Source organism: Falco cherrug, chromosome 7, assembly GCF_023634085.1.
Source record: "Falco cherrug isolate bFalChe1 chromosome 7, bFalChe1.pri, whole genome shotgun sequence".
Taxonomy (NCBI): domain Eukaryota; kingdom Metazoa; phylum Chordata; class Aves; order Falconiformes; family Falconidae; genus Falco; species Falco cherrug.
In genome coordinates, this window is record NC_073703.1 from 12,439,649 (window position 1) to 12,456,020 (window position 16,372).

Consider the following 16,372-nt stretch of genomic DNA (forward strand, 5'->3'; position numbering starts at 1 on the left):
AGGAGACGAATCAGTCCTGACTCCACTGAAATGTTTTCTACAAGTGGTGCCAATGAGAAATCAAACAACATTTTTTTGCAATTAATCAATTTGCCCACTGAATACTAAGAGTGTAAATACTTGCGCCTACGCTAAACCTGCTCCCTGTATGCTGGTTAGGGAAATGCTTCCTTATCAAGAGACTGACCCTGAGAATGCCTGAGCATCTGCCATGCCTTCAGCTCCCACTGGCTCCAAGGACAACTGAACTCATCCCATTTTTATCTGCCTTTTGCAGTCCTTTCACTTCTTCAGGACCTGGTATACTCCTGGCTAATAAGTATTCTTTGACGCTCAGCAACTTGTAACATGAGCTATTGTAAGGTAGGGAAGTATTACCTAACGCCATGGCAGAGAGAAATTATGCATCTTGCCCAAGATCATGCAGAAAATCTGTTGTAGCACTGGAGAAAAAAATACTGGAGAAGAAGCAACTTTTTTTGAGTTAGATGTGGACTAATACTTTGGTCTTTAATGTTTATGATTTTCCCTGGTTTAGTTATTGCTTTACTTTCTCTGATTTACTCCAGACTTAATATTGATTTTGAACTACACTGGCATGTTTTGTTAGTAGATAAAGCTGCTGGTTTATGGTTTGTATTTCTCCCAGTTCCTCTCTTCCCAGAGCAAGGGCTCTGGCAGACCAGCTCCAGCACATTTAGCAGTAGTTTTGTAAATGATCAGCGCTTCTCCCAGTATTTTCTGCTGGATGTTATTGACACTAGCATAAAAGTAGCACAAAAGGTTGTGTGTCTATACCACCGTTCATAATCCAGCATTTTAGCACCAGTGCTTCCCCACCTCCGCTTTAAGCGGTGAGGTTGGCCAGCTGAATTGTAAACTAGATTACCCTCCCTTTCCCTGGTCCCCAACACGAAGGTGGAAGCTTCTCACAGAGAAGAAAGACCCAGAGGGGGACGATGGAACCTTATCCTTCTGTGGCCAACGCCACCAGTGCTCATCTGCTAGAGCCTGACGGAAGGCCGAGATCACTGCTGTGTAGGTAGACACACTGGGCAAGGTCTTCATGAGCTGGCTGGATTACCAGTAGTAGTCTAGCTGTTAAAACCAGAGTTTGGCACAGGCTAATGATTCTAACTCAATAAATATTACTCTGATTGGCTTTGCAGTGCCTGAGCTTTGTTTTAAGGTGGTTTGTGTACATCTGTGTTACGTAACAGCCACATCAATGCCTGTCATGTAAATATAACAATGTTGACGTATTCAACTATATAATTAGGTATGTCAGCAAATTAACAGCAGTATACTAAGCACTATTCTTTGTGAGAGCTAGTGAGCTTGGTGTGGGATGTGTAAATATTATTTTGTCCCAGTAAGGACAAGAAATTAGGTAAAATGAATTTTCCCAAGCAGATTCTAGAGACTGCTACATAAAAGAGCAAAGCATGGTGTAAAGTAGATTTTCTAAGACAGCATTTATTAAGAAATTGAATTACACCCTCCAACTTTCTTAGGGCTGAAGTGCACAGGAACCCATCATGTCTTCATATGTGGGACATTATATTCTAGGAGGAGTGACCTTCAGAAATACCAGGGGTTTGGTAAGGGAAAAAAAAAAAAAAAATCAGCTTCAGTCCAGAGCTCTGTACTGTGGTGTGTTGCTCTCTTTCTGCAGAACTTGTTTACTGTGGCAACTGTGATAATCAGCAATTTCCCAAAGATGTGAAAATGTTGCAAGCCTGTCAGTTGTCAGAATATTGTCAAATGGCCATTGCTGTGAAAATAAGACTGTATCATGCATTCTGAAGACTGAGGGCACAAATTTATCATTACAGATTCTAGAAATGTTTAAACAAAAGGATAGAATCACCCCCTCCAAGAGGGCTGATGGGGAGCAGAGAGACTGGGAGAAGATGCTTCTTTCTAATATCATGATTTTCCTTTCTTTTAGGAGAGGAGAAGTAGAAAAGGAAGAAAGAAGCAGAGAGAAGAAGGCCGGGAGGGAGGTATGATTTATTGCTCTGATGTCATAATCTCCCAGTTTATCAACTATGTCATAATCCCACTACTCAGTAGTAAGTACTTCATAGGGCAGCAGAAGAGAGGAATGTCAAGAGCAGAGAGGGAGAAGGATGAAGAGGGGAAAGGATCACAGGGAAGAAAGGAGAAATCAGAGACCTCTGAAGTTCCAAGTTAACCGATGTGCATTAAGAAATATTAGCTAAACCATTTACAGCAGGATCGTGTGATGTTAAGACAAAACTTTTCAATCATAGACCTGCCAATGATCCAAATCCCCAGCCTTGTTCTGCATGTACTTTTGCTCAGGAAGTCCCCTGGGCATTTACTGTAACTCTGCTATGTTGCTACTGTATCTTTTTAATATGTCCTGTTCAGGGCACAGGACATTAAAAGATAGTATAGGGAACCAGGCACCAGACTTTCTTCAGATCGGATTAAACTAAACAGTATGTAAAATTGACCAGGTCTGGTTTATAAAATGTAGCAGGGATAGGGTGGGAATGAGAATGCACAGGCCTCTGCTCTTCCAGAATTCTCTATGTCACTGTGGTCCTCAAATAGGCTGCAGCAGGAGCTGCTCACATCTGGTGGTACCCAAGGGATTTCCATCTGTTACAGGGAGAACAGGAACACGATACCTCTTTCTCTGCCCCTTCTCCCTGTGTAGAGATTGCAGGGACCATGTTCTGTAACCTGTGTTCACTAGCAGTTCCTTGGGAAAACGCCAGCACGGAGGTGAGAGATGGATGGACTCTGTCCCTCCTGATGCGATACGATGAGGTTAAATACGCTTCAGAAAAGCAGTAAAGCTGTGTCATATTTCTGGCTAGGAAGACTTAGGGATTTCTGTGATTGCTTTAGGATCCTTGAATGAAAGGTACTACCCAAAAGCAGACACAGCTATCAATCTTCCAATAGGCTTCTTCCCTGAGGTAGAATACCAGAACTGTGGTCATCCCATTTCAGCTTGATATCCCCGCCGAAGTTTATGAGAGAGATCAAAGCTGATTGTGACAAAATATTATGGGTATTATGGGACAAAAATACTGCAGGTATATTAAAAGTCTCAGCTCCAGATTTCCTAAAGAAAGCATACAAACCTCAAATGCATTACGAACATCTGTGAAGCTACAGAAATGTCCTGTTTTATTACTTTCTCCAGTAAAACATTTTATTGTTTTGAAATCCACTGAAATCTGACGACATTTTGACAGAGAAGATTAATTGTCTTACTTAAGGAAACACTGATCATATCTGCTTTGCTGTAAAACTTTTTATTGGCTGCAAATTTCAAGTCATTGCAGTATCCAAGACTGCTTCAGAAAAAAGACTTCAGGCATTATAATTTTACAAGAAGTGAATAACTGCTTGGAGATTTTTGAAAAATAAATGGCTTGCTTCTAAGCAATCAAAGCGACGTTTTAGCTTCTCTAATGAGGTAGTTCCCTCAAGGAGCTGGAGAATACTGACACAAGATATTCCCTCTGTTGCTGCAGCAGATTTCTCTGGCATTGACAAATAGCCTGTCTGAACTAGCAAGGTCAGATGGACAGTAACAGAACAAACAAGAACATCAAACCCGTAGTAGTCTGGTGCTCTTGGCATTCCTAGGCAGGCAGGTAAATGGATGAACAGACATTTTTGTCATTTGGAACATTTGTATCTAGATCCCTGACAGATGCTTTGAGCATACCGTTTGCTTTCTAGACACCAGGATGTGCCCAGACACCATGATTATTTACACAGAACAGCCCTCTAAATCCAAGAATCCAGTGAAACACTACAAGTTAAGAGCTCTGCTACATGCAGTGGAGGCAACAGAAAATTGCAAAAGCAAAAATTGGCCCAGAGCACCCTCAGGGATGCACTAAATTCTGCTGGCTTTTAAAGGCCTTGGAAGGAGTGCTGCCATTAAGGCAGCACCAAGCAGTACTGCCCTGACGGCAGGACCTTTGCTCCCGTTAAACTGCAAAGACTAGAGCAGAGTCAGACAGGGCCAGCTTTCTTGTGTGCATGGAGACTTTTCAGTGACCGAAGCTGTTCTGTTAAGCCATCTCTGGTCCCTTTATACTCACAATTTAGCACCTGGTCACCAGAGCGGTTGGTAGCCTCTGGGCTTTCTGTACAGTGACCTATTTGTGCAAGGGTTTATGCAAGCATGATATACAGATACTGTAATGTTACAGAATTTAGGACTCCAGATTTTAGTTTCAAGTTGTAATTATTATGAAAACCCTGTTTCTACAGTAGGGTGAAAGGCAAGCATATACAGAGACAGATGTGTTAAGATGCTACTGTTAATAAGTGAGACTGAGGAGCACAGAGAAGCTCTCAGTAAGACTGGAGTTCGCTGTGTTGGTGACTAGACATGCATAGCATGAGCCACTCCTTCCCTGAAAGGCTTTACTATCTACATAAACAAAGCAGATGCTGGAGAAGAAAAAACACAGAGGTACAAAGTAATTTCTTTGCCTAAAGTTACTCATCGCCAACAATGGCACACTGTTCTACTAAATACCAGGCCACGCTCAATGAACTATTTAACATGGATAGTAAAAGCTTAACTGAGGAGTCGACAAGGGTTTTAAAGGCCCCAGCCCAGATTTCTAAAGCAGGCTATCTAGAAGGAAGCTCCCAGATTTGTAACTATGCAGCAAAACAATCTGCTTCATTTGGAATGATGCAGTTCAGTAGCTCCCACTACAACCAGATGAGCTCTGTTCTGTGGAGGACCTCTGTCCTATGCTGCTTCCTACTTAAGACAGACACTGAGCAATTATTTTGCTCTCAGGTTCCTTTTGCAGTTCCAAGAGCATCAGTGAGCTGCTGGCTCTGAAGCGGGTGCCATCGCTCTGGGCAGCACTGACCTGGCTCCGCTGGCTGCTCGGATGCTTTCAGGCAGCAGTGGGCATCGTCCAACGTGCTCTGCCTGGCATCCTGCTGACCTGTTTTTACAGTTTTGATCCATTCATTCTCAGTCTTTATCTGTGTTTTTACATGTTGTCCTTGCTGATCACTCAGCTTTCCCCAGATCTTCCTCTCTTCTGCCACCCCTTGAGAGGCAGAAGAACATAAATTACTTGTAGGGGTCTCTTCCAATTCGATATTCTATGATTTTGTATCTCTGACTGAGAAACCAGTATACAGAAAACAAAAGCAGAGTACTGAACTTTTTGTACATTACGAGGCTTTTTTATTCTGACCATTTTCACAACAGACTTGATGAGTAAGACTCCTGAATGGCATACATAAATGCCAAGAAAGAAGATTTTCATTTCTGCATTTTTTGATGAGAAATAGTCCCTGGGTTGTTTTGGAAAATGAATGCTGAAAGCTGGAAATCCTAATGGTAATCAGTGTGTTTTCATTTCCATATGTGCATCTTTCTTGCAAACTATGTAGCATCAGCACAGTAAATATCCTTTATGTAATTTAAAAGTAAAATTCATCATGAAGTATGCTGTTAGTTCTTGATGATAACATCATATAAACAGAAGCATGAGGGAATCTGAAAAAATCCTGGACCAATTTCTGCTCTTGGCTAAAATCCTACAACCCCCTTGAAGTCAGTGGTGTTCTGGGCTTGCAAATACAAGCAGAATTTGGACTCTAATTCTACAGATCTCTGAATGTGGGCATTGCAATAGAGAGCTGGCATTGCTGCTCTTGCAAGGCCACTGCCAAATGACTGCTGGGCCCAATCTCCAGTAGGCCTAGGTAATGGAAACTTCAGCTCATCCTGTTAGGATAAGACATAGAACAGAGGTCAAGGTGGCTGTGGAAAAAAAATCCAGTGAGATTCAGAATCAAATCAAATCAAAGACTCAGTTCAAGAAAGTCTTGTACTTATTTCTTTAGGATTTTTATTGGTTGTCTCTCAGGAACTAGGGGCTGATTCTGCTCTCATTAAAGCCTATGGTGAAAATCTCATCAGCCTCAGGAGCTGCATGCTGGGCCCCAAACAACTAGATTAGAAGAACTGAAATGATGTTAGCATTAAACACCTGATCCAAAGCCCACTGAAGTGGATAAGAGACTTTCTGTTTACCGGCTCTGAAGATACAGCTACCTCAAAATGAATACATTACTAAAATTCCTCAAGTGATTTCTAAAGCTTTAGCAAAAGAAATAACAAGCTACTATAGCAGAAACAAACATAAAAGGAACCAAATAAAAAGGTCCTCTGTGTTAGCAGATAGATTAAATGGATTTTGGAGAAGGGAGTAAAAATTAGAAGGAACTCCTTTCAGAAAAATTGTGCCAACACGTTTGAAAGAGGTATATGAATAGATGGCCCTTAACATGAAAATAGGTTGTGCTGAGATATCAAGATGATGGGAGCCTTAAAATACAACAGGCAGATCTAAGTAATGCAGGTCAAGGAGAATAAGCACAGTTTCAGTTGTGACAACATAAATGAGGAACTAACGTTCGTTCATCAGTTGTTCCATTTTGCTATACATCACCAAACCACCTGCATGGCTGGGAAAACTTTCAGCTCCCTCTCAGGTGTCTCAGCTTGTGCTGGGATGCCCTACCTAACTGTCTGGAGCTTCTTGTGGACTGCTCTGTCAAAGCAAATTTATGCCTGGTAGAATGAAGTTGTTTCATGAAGATGAATGTCCCATTGCATACCAGGCTCCACATGCTTCTGTCGGTCCTAGTCCTGCTGAACATTTGTGTACTCTTAAAAATCAATACTATTCCTGTCAACTTAAGGCAGAGGAATAGCCTCTAACTCCCTCTGCAGCAGTTTTCAGAAAACAGGCTTCTGTTTTCATCTGTTGGCTCAGGGTCACTTTTCGCTTCCCATCTTTAGCTGATTTCTGATCCTTTCTCAGAGTCAAGGATGCCTTCTCTGGGTGGTTAACAGCTTAGTCATTTTTCTGATTATACACTTATCTCTTTCCATATCTTACTTGAGCTCAGCAAGGTTTTTTAGCCTACCAGTCCTCAAACGAGAAAATTTAATGGTATTTCTTCATTATTATGTCTTTCATTCACAGTGGATCAAGATGTACACTTAATTTTTAACTGCATCCTTTATTCTGCCCCAAGAATAAGCCTGGCCAGCTTGTTTGTGAATGTTCTTCCTCAGAGACAGTTTGACTACTGGCTGTTTTTCTGCAGATGACATAAAACTTCGTGTTCCCTATTTCCCAGTTGTTTGCTTCTTTTGAGTTGTGGCAGCTTCTGACCATACCAAACATACCGATTCTGAATGCCTCAAGGAATCTACTTACTCCAGCATTACTGTAACTCAGTTTTCTCATTTTGGCATATCAGAAAACTAACGTGCTTCATATGCAACTTGAGCAAGATCACATCTGAACATTCTGCTGCCCCCCCCCTGCCCCCCGCCTTGACGTTTGATGCCATAACTTAACATTTGTTCCACCATGTGTTGCTGGAGTCAATAACTCCTGACAGGAGATGTCTGTCTTGTTCACTGTTTGCATTTCCCTTTTATTCCCACTGCTGTACTGCCAGCTGTTGTGCTGGTTGCTCACAACTGCAAAAGAATCAGTTGGCCTTTTTCTGAACATACACTGTGAATGTTCCATGCTACTATTCTGCATCTATAGTTCTAATGATGAGATGAAACCTGGCACAAAGGTGGCAGTCTGATGATGAACCAAAGGGAATTTAAGGTTTTAAAAAATTGTATAAAAAAAAGGATGATCATGGAGAGGCTTGGAGGAATGTGATCATCACTCCCCACAGCTCCTTATGATGACTGCCAAGACCATGAAAGCGCTCCAAATAATGTTGTGGTGAATGCTGTGATACCCACATGCAATGCAGGTCATCTTCTGTTCATGCAACCTGGCATTTGGAAGACTTATTGCATCAGCAAAGACAGCCAAGAGTGAATAATCTATACCAAAATAGCTGTAAAGCTATGTTAGCACTTCCATGCTGGTTGCACCAGCATTTTCTGCTATTGAACCAAGCTCGGATAGTCAAACCAAAAAAATTAGGGGCCTTCTTCCCATTAAGTGCTTCTGCCAGGCTTATGGATCGGCCTAGTTGGCTCACAGTGTTGGCAATAACAAGCTCTTACTGACAGAACATCTCTGCTTGGACTTCTGTCTTTGCTGAATTCCTTATGTGTCCTCTTGCAATGCCTTCCTTAGGATAGTCTCTAGTTCCTTTGCTCAAAAGCAGAGCAACAATTTTTAAAAATCTGTTCACTGTTCCCCTTGGAAATGGAAAGATATTCTACCCACCTTCAGCTTCTCTGGCTTCTCCTGAGCTTGACAACTGCTCGTTTTTTCTCTCCTCCTTCAAAACTCTACACAAACTCAGCTTATCTCCTGGCAGCTACTCCAGCCTTGGCGTGCTCCTCTCCACTATCCACAGATAAATTCCTCTTTCATTTGTCTTGTTTCAACTCTCCAGAACCCTGCACTCCCTTCCTATCTGCTTTGAGCCACCAAGTCACTCATCACCCTTAAATCTCACCTTTAAAACCTTCCTGGTACAGTTTACCGCCGCCTGCAACATGGGGCGAGACTGTGTACAGTGGGTGGAACGTGGAAACGTCCTGCGTAAAAATAAGCTGCGGGGTATTGTCTCCGAGCCCCAACGTGAAATAAATAAATAAATTATTAAAAAAAAAAGAAAGAGAGAAACAGAAACAAGTCATGTGACACACTGTAGATAACAAAAGATCCACACGTCGCAGGGCAGGGGGCGGCGGGCAGCCCCGCTCAGAGCCGGCCTGAGCCCCCAGCGAGCCCCGCTCCCTGAGGGGGAGCCTCCCCCGCACGGCTGTGAGGCGCCCCTCGGGCGGAGGGGTGGCAGCAGGCGGCCACAGGGGATTTTTGCAGAGAAATAAATTTATTTGTGGAGGGGGAAGAAGGGTGGACGACGACGTGCCGAGGGATCTCCTTCTCCTCACAGACCGCCCCGCAACGCCCGCTGCAGGCCCCGGCCCCCAGCCTGAGGGGTGCAGCCCCCCCGCCCGCCTCAGGGCTCGCCCGCTCAACCTGCCCGGTGCGGGCGGCAGCTGCCCGCTCAGCCCCCGGCCGTGCTCCCGCCCCTCCGTTCGCCTCGGATCCCTCCCGGGGTGGGGTGGGGGAATACAGACACGACGTGGGACGGGCCGCTGTCCCTTTAAATAGCATTCAGTGGTTCACGTCGCCGCCGTCTTCTTGTAATAATTAGTCGTGGGGCGTAGCGCCGCCTCCTCCTCTTCGCAGCCTCCCTTTCTCGGCTCGGCCAATCAGCGCCCGCCCGCGTCACTCTGAGGGCAACGAAACACGGAGAAAGGGAAAAAAAAGTTTGGTGAGGAGCGAGCGGGGCCGAGCGGGGCCAGGCGGGGCCGGGCGGGCGGCGGCGGGACGCTGCGGGGCCGGCGGCAGGTGAGGGGAGCGTGACCGGGCCGGCGGGCGGCCGGGCTGGGGGCCGGCGGCGCCGCCGCTCAGTAGCGGGGCAGGCGAAGCGGCGGCCGCCCGCTAGCTCCGGGGGAGCGGGGTGGGGGCGCTGAGGGGAGGGTCACGCCCCCGCCGTCCCCCCGACCCCCTCACCCCGCAGGCCCGGGGCTGCGTGGCGGCGGCGGGACCGGGCCGGGCCCAGGGCCCCGGGGCTCTTTTTCTGCCTTTTTTGGTCGTTCCTTCCTCCTCCCCGCACCCCCCCGGCGGCAGCTCCGCGCTGCGTGCGCAGGAGCCATCCCAGGGCAGAGGTGTTTGTACTCGTGTCCTTGGGTGGAAGGGGAGAGGCGGCCGGCGGCCCGCGGCTCGCCGCCAGCCCTGCGCCGGCCCCCGCCGCCGCTCCCCTCCCGCGCGGCCCCGCAGCTATTTTGGTTGGGCTGGGGATAGCCGGGGGGCGGCCTCCCCGGGCGGCGGGTCTGCCAGCTGCCGGGGGGGTTGCGCTTGAACTGGCGGCGGTGCCCAGCGAGCGGGAGGGCTTCCCCGGCGGTGCGTGGGGCCTGCCCCCGGGCCGGGGCCGGCGGTGCCCGCGGCAGGCAGGGCGCGTTTGTGCTCCGCGGTGAGTTCAGCGCAGCGGTTTTGGCTGGTTTGGGGACAGGAGCGTTCAGGAAGCGACACGCCGTTGTGGCACACGCCACCCCCCCCACCCACCCCCCATTAAACCAAGGGGTTAAGCCTCGCGGTCTGTCATCCTGTACGAAAAGTTTGTTGCTCTTGTGTCCACCGAGGAGCCCTGCGGAATTTACCCAAACTTACCTCCTTTTAGGCTCTGCAAAAAGCCTGAAGTGATAGGTAAGGGGTGCGAACATCCACTCCTGCTTCCAGAGGATATTGGGATGGGGGAGTCTTAAAACAACAAGCGTTAATTATCTTACTACTAGCACCAATAGCAACAACAACGAAATATAGAAGCTTCCACCAAATGTGCTGATGTAATGTGAAGGCATTAGGCAGAACTGATGGTGGTTACTTCTCCTCCTGTGTGGACTGTCTTAAAGCGCACCGTTGTGTTCTGAAGTCCATTCCCTGGATGTTTGTCCAGACTTGTCCTATAATAGATGTCATTGCATAAGAGTTACGGGCAGTAAAGAGCGTGCTTAGTTTCTTTCATTCTTCTAAGGATCTATGCTTGTATCTTAACTGTGCCAAACTGTCTGTCTATGCTGAAGAGAGAAGTGTGCCACTTGGTAAGTTGCCCTATGAACTTTAGCGGGGGAAAAAAAAAAAAAGAAACTATTCTCTTCCTCCTCCTGCTTCCAAGCCAATGATTTTGTTTGTCTGATGTCATCCTAAATAATTTCTTTCACAGTGCTAATCCTCTTCTGAACTGTGGATGATGGTAACAATTGAGGAAGCAAACATGTAAATTCCTTAGTCTCCTTCCTGTCTTTCCTTTAACTTTTATAGCTTTGCTCTTTGAATTCTGCCTGATTTGTTTATTTAGTGCTGAGATACCTACACCCGTTCTTTATATTAATTATTCACCTAACCTAGAACAAGGGGCCTGGCTCTTTTTCTCATCTGTCATGTATTTGTTCAGGCCAAAATAAGTGTGTTTTGGGAGGATTTTTGTTCCTTGCGATACTGAACATCAAAGTCTGTGGCATATCAGTGGCATAATTCCTTGGGTTTACTACCTTCCAGATAGAGGAGAAGAAATCCTTCACTGCTCAAGAAACTATTGACTGTATGTATTTCATAGGATACATCTTAAAATATTTCTTTGTCTTACAAAACTGTGAATCATGTTAAAATAATAAGTTTAAAATAAATTTACTTCTTGACTAATCATGAATTTATGGCAAAAATTAACAGCATTTTATGTTAAGTTATGCACTTTTAAGAGTGTGATCTAAGAATGTAAGTTTACATTTCAACTTGTCTCAGGTGGCACGTTCAAAACCTTATACAAATAGCTTGAAAGAGATAGTAGCAAATTATCAGACGGAGAATAGCATTAACACAAACTACTGAAAAGTTGCTATGGTTACAGATAAAGGTAATCCCTGTTTCTGTGAAAGTGTGTCGCTTTAAGAACTATATTAATCAGAATGATTTCTGAGACAATTACAAGTATACAAACTTCTGGCTTCGTTTTCTTGGCAGCTAATAGTTATGCAGCTATTATTTTCCTTTTTTTAAAATGCTGAATGGGCTATGAATTGCATTCAAGATACTTGATTTAAGCTACAAAGAGTATTATGGATTACATGTAAATGTACCTGGACCATGCTGAATTCAGTGGAAACTGTAGTATGCTACTTTTTTCCCACCCAAGAGATGTCTCACGTAAAGGAAAAGTCTTTTACAATGTCTAGATCCTTTCTCAAGGACTCTGACTAAAGCGAGTGATGTGGCCATCTATCACTGGAGGCCTCATGGTGCAGCTGTACAAGAGATAATTCCATGTCCTGATCTAAAAATAAAAAAACAAACCAAAAAACCTAACCACCACCAAACAAAAAAAAAAACACCAAACCAACATGTTCACTGCTGAGAGTGATTGAGACCTGTTACAGATGTGCAGCTTTGTAGGCCAGGAGATAACCGAGGAGGGGCGAAAAAAACCAGTAAGTGATTCTTTTAATGACTTATTTCCTATATAGAAGGAAGCAGTTGGAATTTAACATGTGGATGAACTTTTAAGTTCTCAGTGTAGCTAAGCATTGGGCGCTTTGAGATAGAAACACATTCCCCTGGAAGTTTTAGCAGCTGTCTGGTGCATCTGTACTGTTGTCCAGACAACTAACCAGTCCTGTCTGATGAAGACTCAGTATTTACCACATGCACCTCTTGTTGTTTCCAGATTTGATGACTGCAGTGCAGTAGTACATCTTGGATTGAAAGCAGCAAGAGAAATCTCAAAATTCTTCAAGATTACTGAAATCTCATCAGTCTGGTATGTTGTTCTCTCTAGACTCCTGGAAGAGCAAGTTGAATTCTTTGTATGCGAGGGCCTCCTTAGTTACTCCTAAGGATACTGAAGTTTCTAGGATCTTGGCTTTTCATCAGCAGCTTCATTCTTGAGAAGTCATACGCTACTAAAAACTATGGAACTTTGTATTGCTGGGGTTGTGTAGAAGATTGTTCTTGGTACTGGTGTTTGTAGCAGGACAGTGAACCTGCACTCCAGAACCTTCAGTCAACATACACTCTGAACTTGTTTTCATCTAGCCTGTCAGCCTGGAAATTCCAGGTACTTCTGCAGAGTTTTGAAACTAAAGTCAGGTTGGAAAGGAGCTGTTGCTACCTGACTTTCTAACAACTGTGCACTGATGTGTTGAAGAATGTATAAGAATATGAAAAGGAAAGTTTCTTTCATCACACAGGGAATTTTATTCCCCTGTCCTTATGTAGACGTGGCCCTTATGAAGTTTATGTTGCTTAGATTTGATAAAAAATAATTACTAATGTCTCAAAAGAATTTCTCAAATGCCAGGGTTGTGCTTGTAAAATTGTTACGTTTCCAAAAATACCTTAGACAAGCAAGTTTGAGAGCTATTGTTTATAAACAGGCTTGAAGCATTTGAGGATGTGAAAGGAATGGGAAGCTAAGTATTACTTTTAAAGCTACCTCTAGTAATGAAAAAGCTAAAAGTCAGAGCTATTATTGTTTAAAAATAATAAATAAAAATTTCAGCACATGCTGTAGTGCTGACATGATTGACAACCGGAGGGTAAAGTCCTTTTCTACAATGCAAGTTCAGTGTGTGTACGCAGCAGTTTCAGTTGCTTTGCTACTTATTAACATGTACAGAATCCAGAAGGTATAATGTATTTATAACTGCAAAGAACAGGTGAAAACTGGGAAGAAAGCTCTTGTGATTCACATTGATCTGTTGGGAACTGGGCAGTGAGCAACCATCTCTTCATCTAATCCCTGAACAGCCATCACGTGTAGCTTTTGATCGCTACTATTCTGGTCTCTGTTTGAACTGGTGACTTAAAGATGAAAGGCTCTGCTCTTGATCTCTTGAGCTGTCAAGTTCTCCAAACTTACAGTCTTCTGTATATGTAAGATTACAGAACAAATGGCCTTTTAGCTGTTCCATGATTACAATAGTCAAATGAGAGTCAGGTGCTTTCCCTTGTTACTGTCCTCAGTGCAAAGTTCAGTGGCAGCAAACTGAATCTTTTTTACACTGCTGTCAAAGCTTCCCTGCTTAATGCACTTCCAGTTGCAATCTGCTATTTTTGTTTTTTTCTGCATTGCTACAGATATTGTAAGAGTAGCAAAGCCATAACTTGAGCCAGGACCTTAAAATGGTGCCTCTCCATTTTCTCAAAAATGTGTATCTATTTACAGGGAAAATAGGTGGCTTATGTGCAGAAACTGAGCTTGTGAATCAGGCTTTTTAGTGCCTGATTTCACTAGGTCTCCTTCAGTATGGAATAACTTGAACAGCAATTTTTTAATGTCCAGATTCCCAACCTCTAGATGCAGATGTGCTTACCCATGACTTCTTGCCCAGTGAGGTAGGGTCAACTATGAACCTAGCTTGGATATTCCACAGATATTTTTTTTTTTTTTTGTGGGGGTTCTTAACTTCTGTGAGGGTAGGAAATGACCCATAGGGCATTCTTAGTATGATGGTTTTGTGTTGTGTGTGTGGTTTTTTTGTTTGTTTGTTTTAAATGAGATGAGGTAAGCAAATCTAGCTTGTCAGTGTTGAATGGAGGAGAATCTGCTTTGCCATTCCCCTTATGCTCTGGGTATAAGCCCTACTCTTGCTTATCAGAAGCTGGCCAAGCTTCTGCCAGATCAGTGACTTGGAGGCAGATGGAAGGGTCTGATGAGCCCTAGAGCTGGGCTGAGGCAGTTGGCCAGACTGCATGACTGGGAGGGGAAAGGTGGGAAGAAAAAGGGATGAAACTTCTCTGTTGCAGTGATAAGGAGCTGCTAGTTGCTTGTGTAACAGAAGCATGAGCTCAAGTGTGGAATGTTTGATGATAAAAATTATTTTTCATCACTGTTGCAGTTCTGATGTGGCTAGACTTTTGTGGCAGCTTATAGAGATGGAGAGTTTTGGGGTAATGTGTTTGGTTTGTGGCTTTCCCATCCCCCCCCCTCCCCCCAGCTTTTGAAAGTACTCAAACAGTAACACTGACTTTAGGGTCGTCATGCCTTCCTCTAGCACTACGCAGTTTGGTTGGTAAGATTTGTGACTTCTGCTGTTGTTTTTTATGGGCTTAAATTTATTATGCTCTAAATTGAAGCTTTCCAAGATTGGTTACAGAGACACTTAGGGGACAATTTACTGGTATGTTTTATTTGCATGAACTATGTTCTTGGTTTTGATTGCTTAGATAACATTTGGTCAAAAAAGTGTCGTGGAAGTAGTGGCCCGACAGTTATCCTCAGGGGACCTGACTAACTTCTAGACTCTTGCAGGACACTGAAATCAGGTGCCGGGGTTAAGGTCTGGTTCTTTCAGCTTGTATTTTAGGTTCTGTAGGGGAAGTTATGTAAATCTTGTTAATTCTGTTCTTGTAGTGTTTCATACTTATTAATTTACAACTGTATGAATTGCTGCCTTTCAGTCCTACTTGGATTTGTGGTGTGATAGATTCCTGTAAAATAGGAGGTGACACAAAATGTGCTATTTGACCGTTGCAGAGGAATTAAATGTCCTTCCTGAAGGTGGGTTTTATGCTCTTTTGGTGTATGTATCGCAGCTCAAGGGAGTACTTGGCTGTAAGTATTTTCCTGATGTTGGGTGGTATTTGCAGTAATGCTAAACTGTCTTGGACTTGATTAATCTGCAGTAGGAAAGTTAAAGCAGGTACCCATTTTTTGGCGCAGGTGGTGGGTGAAGTAAGGGCCGGCTGGCTGGAGGAGAGGTGGCGAGCACCAGGAACAAGGAGGAGTTTTTCCTCTCTGCCCCTGCACAGTACAAAACCAACTCAAATGTGCTTACGCTGACAAGTGTCATATCTTCCTCTAGCTTAGTATTTTTAGTTATTTTTACACTAAACACACGGAAATGTTGTATCTAAGGCAACCTTGCTAATGAGGTAAGTCTGGTGTAACTGGTGGCGCTTTGTGGGTGCAGGAGGGAACACCGACTGTGTTCTGGCACTCCCGTGTGTTGCTTGTTCGGAATGGGGCAAGGTTTTTCTCAACGAGGTGTGATATCTGCACTTGTGAAATGTTTACTAAGCCTTGTTTTGGTTTTACTGTTGCGTGTTCCAGGCTTTTCACTTGATAGATGGGTAAGGAACTGCATCGGTGTTTACACTGAGGGAAAAGAAACACTTTTAATCGAAGCGACAGGCTTTTGTCGGGTGTTAAGGGGAAGCTGCGCTGTGAGAAACGCTGCTGTCAGAAGGTGAACAGGATCTTGCAAATTTGTTCAGTTGAGCGAAGCCTGAATAAGCACAAAAAGTTTCTGGCAGGAGCCATGGTACCTTGTGAGATGGAGACAGTCACTTCCTGCGGAGCTCCTCTTCTGCTGACTCATGCTTTAAGTGGGCAGAGGAGTCTCTGGAACTGGCAACCCAACGCATTTTTAGCCGGGGTTAGTAATTGCACAGCGTGCCCGGCTTGCCGGGGTAGCTCCAGCCACTCTTGGCGCGGGTGGGCTCCAGCCCCACATGGCATCACCCCCCCCCCCAAGCAGAGCGAGCGGCAGGGGGGTAAGTGCAGCGGGAGGCGCGTTGCCAGCCCGCTGGGGTGCTCGCCCCCCCACCCCCACCCCCCTACCCGGCGTGGTGGCAGGGCTGGGGGCCCCCCGGGAGCGCTACTGCCGGGGGACGCGGAGGGGCCGCCGGGGGGTTGGCCGCCCGCCGCCGCTGGTAAGGGCACTCGCCTGAGCTCGCTCGGGGCGACGAGTCGCCGGAGGGTCTAGTTTGTCACAGCCCGGAGCGGGGTCCTGTCCCTTTAAGAATCAGCTTGCCCAGGGTGTTCTAACCTGCCC

General features: G+C 44.9%; 1 protein-coding gene and 1 long non-coding RNA gene across 6 annotated transcripts in view; one reads left to right on the forward strand and one right to left on the reverse strand.

Annotated features, from left to right (window-relative positions):
• Positions 1–3,275: 3,275 nt before the first annotated feature.
• Positions 3,276–10,578, reverse strand: LOC129736449 (uncharacterized). The gene is made up of 2 exons (XR_008733062.1): positions 10,212–10,578; positions 3,276–9,271 (listed from the first exon to the last, which is right to left on the reverse strand). It is a non-coding gene; the product is annotated as an uncharacterized LOC129736449 (long non-coding RNA).
• The window catches only part of ZFAND6 (zinc finger AN1-type containing 6), a 38,111-nt gene continuing 30,975 nt past the window's right edge, over positions 9,237–16,372 (forward strand). The window contains exons 1-3 of one of the 5 annotated variants that reach the window (XM_055715291.1): positions 9,367–9,389; positions 10,576–10,642; positions 12,262–12,354. Coding sequence is in view for 1 of the 5 variants with exons in the window: in XM_055715289.1 (XP_055571264.1) it covers positions 15,466–15,470 (5 nt within the window). In the remaining 4 variants the exon portion in view is untranslated. Of the gene's footprint in view, positions 9,390–10,113; positions 10,248–10,575; positions 10,643–12,261; positions 12,355–15,446; positions 15,471–16,372 lie in introns of those variants that run through there. The other 4 variants (XM_055715290.1, XM_055715292.1, XM_027801624.2 and 1 more) reach the window with 4 other exon arrangements.